The sequence below is a fragment of the Sminthopsis crassicaudata genome, chromosome 1 (assembly GCF_048593235.1).
Source record: "Sminthopsis crassicaudata isolate SCR6 chromosome 1, ASM4859323v1, whole genome shotgun sequence".
In the NCBI taxonomy this organism is placed as follows: Eukaryota; Metazoa; Chordata; class Mammalia; order Dasyuromorphia; family Dasyuridae; genus Sminthopsis; species Sminthopsis crassicaudata.
Genome location: NC_133617.1, coordinates 606,636,451 through 606,647,623, shown reverse-complemented (window position 1 = coordinate 606,647,623; position 11,173 = coordinate 606,636,451). Strand labels below are relative to the sequence as shown.

The 11,173-nt window shown below is 45.1% G+C and overlaps 1 protein-coding gene across 1 annotated transcript; it reads right to left on the bottom strand.

Moving 5' to 3' along the window:
* Positions 1 to 912: 912 nt before the first annotated feature.
* Positions 913 to 10,772, bottom strand: MCIDAS (multiciliate differentiation and DNA synthesis associated cell cycle protein). Its single transcript, XM_074282505.1, has 7 exons — positions 10,292 to 10,772; positions 10,060 to 10,147; positions 9,713 to 9,804; positions 5,668 to 5,740; positions 4,583 to 4,797; positions 3,313 to 3,423; positions 913 to 2,598 (listed from the first exon to the last, which is right to left on the bottom strand). Exons 1-7 carry the CDS (start codon positions 10,415 to 10,417, stop codon positions 2,155 to 2,157), a joined length of 1,149 nt encoding a protein of 382 aa, XP_074138606.1. The 5' UTR covers positions 10,418 to 10,772; the 3' UTR covers positions 913 to 2,154.
* Positions 10,773 to 11,173: the final 401 nt, after the last annotated feature.

Sequence of the window (11,173 nt, the reverse complement as noted above, 5' to 3'; positions counted from 1 at the left end):
TATTAGGACTGCCCTTGGGCGGGATCCTGGCCATATTGAGATAGCTTCATAATGGGTGACTCTCTCGCTGATTGGCTGTGTGTGTGACCTCACAGGCCCTATGTAAGCCCACTGCAGGCAGCAGTCGCCCTCTTTAACCTGGCGTTCTTCACCCTGCCTTCCTAGCCTGGGTGGCCAAGCCAAGATGGGTAGCCAAAAGAGGTAAGGGTTTTGGTAGTGAACACATGGGTGTTCTGACCAGGTGTTCACTCGGGAACCAACAAGTCAGGGCATCAGTCAGGGCATTATGTGAGTAGGTATAATAAAGGCTTTTAAGATTACACGTGGTTGTCCTTGAGTGCGCTACCGGTTATTAAGCTATAGATTCAAGAGATTGTGGCCAGAGACCTTTGAAGGCCTCAGAGGAGGAGAGCCGGGTAGAGTTCACACTGCAGAGGACAGTGGTCAAAGGTACTCTGGTGGGTCTAGGACAGACTAGTAATTGTAACTGCCAGGAGGGCATGTTACAAATCTATGTGTATATGATTGTAGATATATGTTCAAGATTAATTGTGCCCTTCTTTGGAGGGAGGTGAAGGAATAGAGGGAGAAAAAAAAAAAAAAGAAAAAAAAAATATCACCAGAAAGCAAAAGAAAACCTAGAAGGAAGTAAAGGAAAGCTGGAGTTGCTTTGAAAACATGTAACATATAGGTTTTTTGAAATGGAAATGTTATTATTTTATATTGAATTCTCTCCTATTCTTATGTGTATTTGAAATATTTTTTCTCATTTTGTATCTAAATTTAAAATTAATTTTATAATTTTATCCCCAAAAAGCAGGGGGAAAGGAATGAGTAGTTATTTTGTGGTCCAAATCAAACAACAAATATGTTTAATACACAAACATTTATATTAAACCATATAAAGTTACACATATGATCTGTATAGACAAATATGTTTAACATATTCAGTTGAAATAAAACAAATCTTCAAGAGCCTACTACAGACATTGTGAAATCAATTAAAGGAGCCTATTCAAATCCTGGCTCCGCCACATAATACCTTTATGCCTTGGGCCAATCATTTAAGCTTTCTGAGATTCCATTTCTTCCTACATAATGTGAGGGTGGAGGCAGTTGGTACAAAGGGGAAGAGCTCAGTAAGATGTGGATTCAAATTCCGTCTCTGATTCTCCTCTTTTTAATATTGGGCAGCTCATCTAACTCAGATTCCTTGGACTGCATGGTCTCAGAGCTACAAGTTCATCACGGTTTAGGATCCTTCGCGTTTGGTTCCGTGATGTCCAAGGTCCATTCAGATCCAAGTCTATCATTCTACACTTGAGATCCGGAATCTCATGTTGCTTCTCAAGGCGCTGTTTCTTCATTCTTCCCATCACCTCTTCATTCCATTTCTGGCTGGAATCATAGTTTGAAATAATGGCAAAGCTACATTTCCTTCCAACGGTAAGGAAGGCAGCACAGTACAGCAGAAAGAATAACCAATACGCATTAGTGCTTACTAGGAAGACCAGGCAGCTGGCCCGAAGTCAGGAAGACGAATTCAGATTCGGGTCAGACTCACGAGCTGTGTGGTACTAGGCAAGTCACCTGAACTCTGGCTTAATTCACGGGAGAAGGAAGTGGCAAACTCCAGTATCTTTGCCAAGACAACCCCGTTGCCAGCGTTACGGTTATGGGAAAGTCAGTCACGATTGAACATGGTTCTCTGAAGACCAGGGGCTAGGAATCAAGAAGCCTGAGATGCAGCTGTGTGAGCTTGGACAAATTCCTAAACTTCTCTGAACTCTGTGAAATGAGAAGATTGAACTTTAGGTTGCCTTGCAGTTTTTTTAATCCTGTGATTCTTATTACATGTAATTTTTGGCACTACACCTTTAGATCCTTTTTTAAGTGGGAGACTTTATGCTACATTTAATAACAGATTTTTGAAATAGATGTTTCCACTTCCTGTTTTTGTGTTAACCACAACTACCACCACCAAATCCCTGGGGATTCGAAGTGGGGTTCATGTGCCGGGCAAGGTGAGGGCATTCCCGAAAGTGCAGTTTGGGAGGCGGGCGCAGCGCAAAGTTTTGCGATCACGGAGCAGGCGGCGCCTCCTAGTGCCAGAGGGCGGTAAGACAGTGCAACTGGGAGCCGGGCTCCCCGAGCTCAGCTGGGCACCCAGCGGAATTTGTAACCCCCGCTGGCTGTCCGTATGGTGAAGGCGTTGCCCTGGGGGAAAGCCAAAGTGCGGATGGTGCAGTGGTCCCGAATCGGGGTGCGGAAGGAGGCGCTGTCCTCCAGCTCGCTGTGGCTCAGGTTCAGGGATCCCTGACTGCAGTCCGCCCGCAGCCCGCGGAAGGCCCCGTGCAGGAGCGCCGGCGGCTGGCAGGCAGCGTCGGGAGCTCCAGGCTGCAGCCGGGGCCGCTTCGTGTCCCGGCTCTGCAGAGCAGCATCGCACTGCTCCGAGATCTCCCGCAGGATCGCGTCCACCTCGGCGCCGTCCTGGCCGCTGGCAGTGAGCAGCTCCTCCAGGCTCCTCTTGGCAGAGGCTTTGAGCAGGAAGGGTTCCGGAGCGGCCCTGCAATCCTGAGTCTGGGTGATCATCAGCTTCTGTGGTTTTAGGGGAAAGGGAATGAGATATTGAAAGGAGTTCAGTCTAGTCTGGCTAATTGGTTTCAAGGGCAGCTCAGTTAATGCAACTTGTGCACGTACAAACTCAGACCGCGTGCCGAATGTGCAGTGTGGCTGAGGGCAGCAAAGAATCTCCCCAACTGTCCTTTCTTAATGAAAAATGGAGAACATCTGCAGAGGAGCTACTCTGGCTGCCAGGGGCAGTATGAGGCTCAAATGAGATAATGAATGTGAAGCACTTTGTAAACCTTAAACACTAAATAAGGGCCAGATAGTTATTATCAGCTTCCAGTCCAGGCCTCCACCTTGGTGATGACTTTATTCCAAGAGCCTTTGCATTCCAGCAGAGCTCAAGCAAAGTTTATAGAGCAATGAAGGTGTGCTGGTAAATGTTTAACAGAGATGGAGTGCATACACTGACAATGCTAAGTTTAATCTACATTAGTAACACCTTCTGAAGTTTTAGACAACCAAAAAGCCAAATGATTTTGTATAGAATGCTGATTCCTGTGGTATAAATGCTCACCTTGAGAATTTAACAATCTCTTGAAAGCTGATTAGAGCTAGCATCAGCACATCCTCTGGTGAGCACGTATTGCATTGTGCAGGGTAGCTATTACAAGGCAGCTTGTCTGCGTGGTCATTACGGTCATGCACGGAAATGACTTAAACCCCAAGCCTCCACACACTTACATCAAGGACAGAAGCCAGGTGCCGAGTCCGGCTGGCTAGTTCCTTTAGCTGAATGTTCCTTTCTTTCAAGGACGCAATCTCCTCCTGCTTCTGGGTCAGTGTCATATGCAGCTTCCAGGCAAGGAGGGAAGTACAAAGAGGATTGCATGATAGTCACAGGAACACCACACATCCCTAAATAGACACTGGGGTATCAGTGGTCCTAAGAAGAAGAGTCTTAGGATTGGATTCAGAGGATTCTGTTCAAACTAGCAGGGAAGTATTGGGCCATCTGCTTCACTTCCCCAGTTTCCTCATCTGTACAGTAAGAGATCCTTTAACATTCATTTTTAACATCCCCTGCGTGATTTAGATTTTTAATGCAGATCTGTTTGGCATTCTCCCAACTAAATCAACATTGCATGTCAAATTGTAAATATAAATGCATAGTAAAAGGCAAGAGTCAAGTGATGTAGTGGATAGAGGGATAATCTCTGCAATGAGAAAGACATGAGCCTACCTATAATATACAGGCTGTCTCAACTCAGTGCAATTTAAAGCTTTATTTTGATTTAAGTGACTAAAACTGCACCCAGAATATAGGCTATTAGTCAACCTTTGAAAGCTTCAGCTAACTCTTTAAGGTCCTAAGTTACAAGTGTGTTGTTGATTTATAAATATAGGAGGTTACACACAGGAAATTTCCCATATCAATAAAATAATACCAAAAGAAGAAAAAATGAAACAAGTACACAAACTCACAAGAGCATTTATATGCCATTCCAAGGTCAAGGGTAAGTCTGCACTGTCTATCTCCACAATAATTTAACAGGGTTTGGATTTCATAGATAGGATTTGGAAGAATCGAGAAAGACAGGTACTATCAAAACTATTAAGGCACTTGGTTGGTTGTCCTTCATTCTCAAAGAGGACCATGACCTCAGGGAGATGATGCTGTGACATGCAAGTGAGTTGGATTGAAATGAGAGAGAGCTGTGCAAGGTCACCTGACTCACTTTCTTTTCCAGAATCATCTGGATCTACAGTAGCCAAATATAGACCAAAACAACTGCAAACAACTGGATGAAATGGGACACCCTGACTTTTTTAAGCTGAAGTCTTTGGAGATAAATGGAAGGCGCTTGAGAAGGTTGGGAAAGAAGCTTTAAATCAGACCAATTATCTTCCAGAGTCCTGAAAAGGACTTAGGCAGGATACTGTTACTCCTGGGTTGGTTACCCTTACTCCCATGTTCCAATAATCCCCCATTCCCAAACTCTGATCTCCCTACTTGATTATTTTCTACCAGGGCATCTCCCAGGGCTTTCTGGTTCTGGTCTGCCACTTCTTTCCAGTACTGCTCCGGATGAGGAACACCCTGAATGCTCATGGGAGGCGCAGAGTGCTCCGGCTGGGGAGAAATGCAGGAATCAAAGGACGAGACATCGCAGGAAGGGAAGGAAAAGTCTTCAGGACCCATGGGAGATGACATCAAAGATGATGGGTCTGTGGAGCAGCACATGATGGCATTAGGTGTCTCTGATTATGCCAGTGCAAAAATTACTACAGATTTCTAGTAAAATTCTGGGAAAGGTATAATATTTGGAGAAACTTTTCACCTAAATTCCACCCAGTCTATCTTTTAAGGAAGCTGGACAAACCCATTAGGGAATCATCCCTTGTACCAGTGTCTTATCTTTGGAGATTCTGTAACTTCTCTCTCCAAAATGGATAGGAGAGAACCACCTCCCTTTAATTCAGAAGTAGTAATAATAATAACTTACATTTGCACAATTTTTAAGATTTACAAAGACTTCACATATTTTATTTCTTTTGGTCCTCTCGCCTCCTTGTGAAATTTAAGAGGGGCAGACATTATTAAAAATGAAACCATGGCTCAGAGAGCTTGCCTTAGAATAGGAGACTGAAACTACAATAACCCTAATCTACATTTCTTTCTTCTTGGATCTGCTTCTCGACCTTATTGCCCTTACCTCATCGAGCTGCACAACACCTAAGTGCTAAGGCCCTTCGATTCAACAAGTGCAAAAGTCGCAACAAATTATCACTTAGATTAGGAAAGTGGTAGAGGGGGAGTCGGGGTCAGCAAAAAGTTGCTTTTTTTTTTTTTTTTTTTTTTTTTTTTTTTTTTTTGCTGTTGTTTCATATTCACTAAATGCTACCATTTAGGGTTTGAAAGTTCTCTCCTCTTGCCAGAAACACTCTGAGGAAGCAACACAGGAGCTATACCACTGTCACTAAATGTAAATGGGTGATGGACATAGAGGGGAAATGTCTTTGACTGGAGTGTTCATTATACTCCAACTGCCAAAAAATCCCAAGCAAGCAAATGAAAAGTCCCTCATACAAACTTGCCTGATATGAGGTTATCCACTGCATCCCTGAAATCCTGCAGATCAAAATCGGGTTCTGTTTGTGGACAGTGGCTCTGAAACAAAGTAGAAAAGCATCACTGCGCTTAAGCAAATCCTTCTAACCTCAGTTGCTCTATGGCCAGCCCTAATTTATGTGCAGCTGCCTTCTCCTGGGCCCTATGGCTAGTTCGTACACACATATACACATTCACGTTTACACGGACCCCCCACCTGAAAAGTCAAGCCCCATCCTGGACATTGCAAGTAGTAGGCTTGCATTGTCATGAGTGTGCAGGGGCAAATGTTCTTGTTCCTGAGGCGAAAGTGGAGCCACAGCTACCAGGCTTCCTACCACACAGGTGCCCAGCGGCTGGGGTCCGAGCACATATGGGGCCGTCTCCCCGTGGACCCCTTTGACTGGCACGCGCTGCGCCGCAGCCTCTGGGGAGCCTCTTGACCTCTGTTGCTACCTTTATCGGCCAGCACACTAACCAATCACCGTCCTCTGTCAGGGCTCCGTGCATTCCTCCGGAGCCAGTGAAACATTAACCAGACTTGACCCTCTCAACTAGCTCAAGTTGTGCCGGGCAGACGCGCCCGCGGTAGTTGGATCAGGGCAAACACGCGCACCGCCCGCAGCCCTCGTGACCTCCTGAACCCCTAGCACGGACTCCCCTCCAATCACGCTTTAGTCCGCGGGAAGGTGCAGCAGCATTGTGCTCCATTTGTACTAAACAATGCGGTCCCGCGCAGGAATAACAAACCACAGGAAGCGTGGGTCCAGGCCGGACTATTTGCTGAGATCAAGCGGTGATTTTGTACGGAAAGGGAGACAAACGCTGTTTTGGTGGGTGCAGGCGGTCTAACTGATGCACTGCGCTCATCAATTCAAAGATTCCGGGGGAAGCTAGTGCTGTAAAGGCAATGTGCTGTAATAAAAAGAATCCCGAATTTCTACTGAGTCGGAGACTCTGAAATTGACCTAGGACTGAAGTAAAGTAAGTCACGTGTCCCTCTTGGCTTAGTTTCCCCAACCGCAGAAGAACTACTTGAGGTTTGTTAAGACGGGGTTTGCTAATTAAAAAAAAAAAAAAAAAAAAAAAAAATTCTGATAACTGCATTTCAGGAGAATTGGTTTAAAATACATAGGAGTCTGCGAATTTTATTTTAAGTATTTAAAAACATTATCCTGCCAAAAGGGTCCAAAACACACACCAAAAAGATTAAGAACACCCCTCTGGACTAGAGGACTTCCAAGATCCCTTTTCAGCCCCAAGTCTGTGATTTACCATAGAGAGAACACAGAAAATGCAGCGAGAAAAACACTGGTTTAGGAGTTAAAGAAGCTGGGCTGGAGTCCAAACATCTCCATTTACCAATCCGTGACAGGGACAATTATTTTCTCTAACCTTTAGCTTTCATATTTTTCTATTGTATTTGCACTGTGCTTCACATAGTAAAAAAGTGTGCGTTATTATTTTTTACATATTATATAGGATACTCCCTACCATCCCGAAAGTATTAACACGTGTCTCCAAATATCTCCCAATATCTGGAAAAAGCTAAAGTATATCAGTCACTGGAAAAGAGAATTCATTACTCATCCTATTTTTTTTTTTTTTTTTTTTTTTTTTTTTAACGGAAAGAATACAGTTGAAGAGGAGCAGCCAGATGGCGCAGTGGAGAGAGCATCGGCCCTGAAGTCAGGAGGACCTGAGTTCAAATGTGATCTCAGACACTTAACACTTCCTAGCTGTGTGACCCTGGGCAAGTCACTTAACCCCAATTGCCTCAGGGGAAAAAAAAGGACTTATAAAATGCTCTGGATCTGAAGGGGTCCTTAGAAGTCATTTGGTCCATTTTATAAGTGAGGAAACTGAGGACCTGACACCTATTAGGTGCTTGATAAATGTTTGATTGGTTGATAAGAATAAATTCAAGGTAAATGGATAAATTAGTGGTAGATCTAGGCCCTGACCAAACCTCTTTTTCATAATATTATTCTACTTCATCTTATCTGACTTCAGAGTCCAAACCTCTTCTGAGAGCTCTCCTTTGTCTCAGGGAATTCCAGGTCAGTCCTGAGGACTATAGGATCCAGTTCTAAGTACACTTACTAGTTCAACATTGAGGAAGTGGACTGCTGGGAGCTTGCTTGGGTAGGAGGAGGAAGGAGCGTTTGGAAAAATAGTAACTAGATGGAGCAGTGGTACAGCACTAGTCCTGAAGTCAAGAGGACCTATGTTCAAATTCGACCTCAGACACTTAACACTTACTAGTTATGTGACACTGGACAAGTCACTGAACCCCAATTGTCTCAACCAAAACAACAACTACAGCTATAGCATTCCAACCCAGATCTCCTGATTCCAGGTTCATTGTGTTTTCTAGTGATTATTTTTCCTTCTCCTTAAGTAAAAAAAAAAAAAAAAAAAAAAAGGCATTTCTTTTCCCCTAAAGAAAAAAATGATGAGGCAGTTAAATGACACAGTGGAGAGAGCAAAAAACTTGAAGTCAGAAGGACCTGGCTTCAGATCTGGCCTCCAACACTTACTAGTTTTATGTGCCCCTGAGCAAGTCACTTGACCTCAACTGCCTCATCAAAAAAGAAAAAGAAAAAAAGAAGATATAATTAAAAGAAAAAAGAATACCCCACCTCTGTGATAATGGAAATTAAGATTCTGTATACCCTTAGCAAAATTTTCCAAAATAGCCTTTCTATGTTAATTGTAAAATAAATGGATAGGAGGAATATTCCTTTTGGAATTCCTCTGTAATTCAAGATCCCACTTGAACAATATTCACCTGTGCATTTAAGGGAACTATATCTTTTGATGGGACTCTCATCAAGGCCTTGCAGTGCAACCATATTCATGCATATTCTCTATCCAAAAAAAATTATTGAGAGTACTTCTACAGAGCATTCATCATTTTTTAGTTGTAAGGCTGTCTGTTGAAATTGATTTCATACTATCCAGAAAGTTGGACTCACTATAGAGCCTTGGTCTACAGAGGCCTTTCTTCCTGCTGGAAATCTGAAGCAGTTTGGATTAGGGGTTTATTGAACTTGCCAACCAGAGCTATTTCTATTTGGTTTAGGTATGCTAAAGAAATTAGACTTCCCAGCTAGGAGCTGAGCAGCTAGCTCAAGTGTTTGTTGGTTTAACCAAACCCAAACATTCTTACTAAAAGTTTCTTGTTTATATCCATAGAGCCAACTAGGGAATTGTCTCTGAATGCTATTTGTCAAAGATTCCAGGTTCCTAAGGAGCAAATCCTTCCATCCACCATCATATCCCAGGTTCTGAGCCTCAAAAATATAAACCATTACCCTAGGTCACAGGGCTATGAGTATATAAAATAATGCTAAATGTACACTTTCTCCCCCTCAGACCTACATTTCATCCTTATCCCATCTTCCTATATCCCTATGAAATATCCCCATTTCAAGTGAAAGATAGCCCAGTATCATTGCCGAAGAAAAGAAATTATATTCTGCATGAATGGAGAAAGAGAAAAATATTTAGGAAGCACTTTCCTCTACTTCCAAATCCCTGTCTAAAGAATCTTTATACACTTCCTCTTCCACCAGTAGCCTAAAAGGGTGACAAAAATCTGGAAATCCTCTTTTCTATTGGAACCTTTGATTATGGTTGCCCACAACAAAAATCCCTGAAAAGCTGAGGTCCTACTAAACTAAAAGGATTAAAGGTGGAGAAGAGAGAAAAACAGGTGGGGAGGGTTTTGTTTTTTTAATTAATTTGCCATTGCAGTTAATGTCTCTCCTTTGCTCAGCCAAAACACGGCACCTTCCTAGAACCAGATAGGGGCCCCCTACAATTTTAGTTTATTTTATTATGGGAAAGAGCCCTTTACATCCTCAGCTCTTTGCACATTGTCCGGCACAGAGCAGACGCTTAATAAATGAGCTGTCGAATTAAGAAGAGTAGACATGGGAAAAATTCCTGGAGTATCAGAGCTCGCGTTTAGGGTTGCGGGCGGTGAAAGGATGGATGCAGAAGGACTAGGAGGATTACAGGAGGTACCTGTGACGCCGCAGCATCACAGCTAGGGGAGCTCTCTTCGTAGAGGAGTGAGGAACAATCCGCGAAATCCTGCCAGTCAATCGTAGTCAGGGCTGGAAGAGGAAGAGAAGGGAGACATGGGTAGAGACCCCCAGATTCTTGTCTACCCTAGACAGGCATCCTCCGTCTCATCCTGCATCCCTCCTTTTCCTGCTTCCCGAGATCAAGGGCAGAGTAAGACACTATCCCGGGCTTAGCGAGAGAAGACGGATCTGGGGGCCGGCGTGGGGTTGGTGGTTTACAGGCTAGGGGTATTGAACAGAATCAACATTCCAAGTCCGGAGTGGGATGTTCCGGACCTTGCTCACCTGGCAAACTTGACAGCTCCGCCTCCGGGGGGTCGGTGTAAACTGAGATAGGGCTGCTGCTCTCAAAGAACTTCCTCGGGGGCACGAACTGAAGTGGGAAAGAAAGGGCGATGCTGGAAACCCCTCGTAGTCAAGTCGCAGACACTCCCCATCCTATGCTCACCCGACCCCCGACGTGCCCCCAGAGCCCTGGTTATGCTCCCACGTGCTCCCTCCAGTCCCCTCTCCGCACCTTTTCAAATTTCTCAGGTTTCCTGAGCTGCCGGTTGGACAGATCCAGCATCCTATTGGGACAGATACTATCGAAGGCTCTCCGAGCCCCTCTGCCCCCAATGGAGCCGCCTCCGCGGTTCTGCATCCAGCTGTCGGTTTGGTTCCAGTTGCGGGATATTTGTCCTCCCAAACACTGACCCGGATGGGTGGGCGCCCTGGCAGTCAGAGCTCTGCGGGTTCCAACCTTGGAGGTTCCAACTGGAGGCTCGGCAAGTGGGTGCGTCGCGGGAAAAAAAATGGGTCAGGAGAGGAACAAGAACAGGGAGAAGCTGGGAGGGGGCTACGGCGGAGACAAGAAGAGGAGGGAGGGAGGACCAGCAGGGACTGAGTTGGGAGGGGCGGGTCTGGGTCTGGGCGCCAGAGGTGGCGCCTTCATCTCGGACAATCTGCGTTCGGGAGGAGGCGTGAAAATCCAACCTGGCAACAGGGCTTCCCCCGGGAACCTGGGCAGCCGAAGCCCGGGCCGGCTAGCGCCCTTTCGGCAAGCATTGGCGCCGCCCGCCGGGCCACCCGACTGCAGCCTGAGAGGAGGAGGGAGGAGACGGAGGAGGAGAGGGGAGGGAGAGGAAGAGAAGAGGAAAGAGTGTGCGACAGACGGGATCTTCAAGCCCTAAGCATTTTGTTGTCTCTGTTCCCCCTTGCCACAATCCTTTAGAGGGGCTAACTCAAACTACAGGACGACAAAGGTCTCGGTGAAAATCGATTCTCTCTTCACCCTAAGTCAACTCTCAAAAAGAGCCTCGACGGGGAAAGTGCTGAATAAATGCAGACTTACAAAAAATGAAGGTACCAAAATAAAGTTAGAGTCCTCTCTTTGCCCTATGACCAGAAAGGCTCTGTG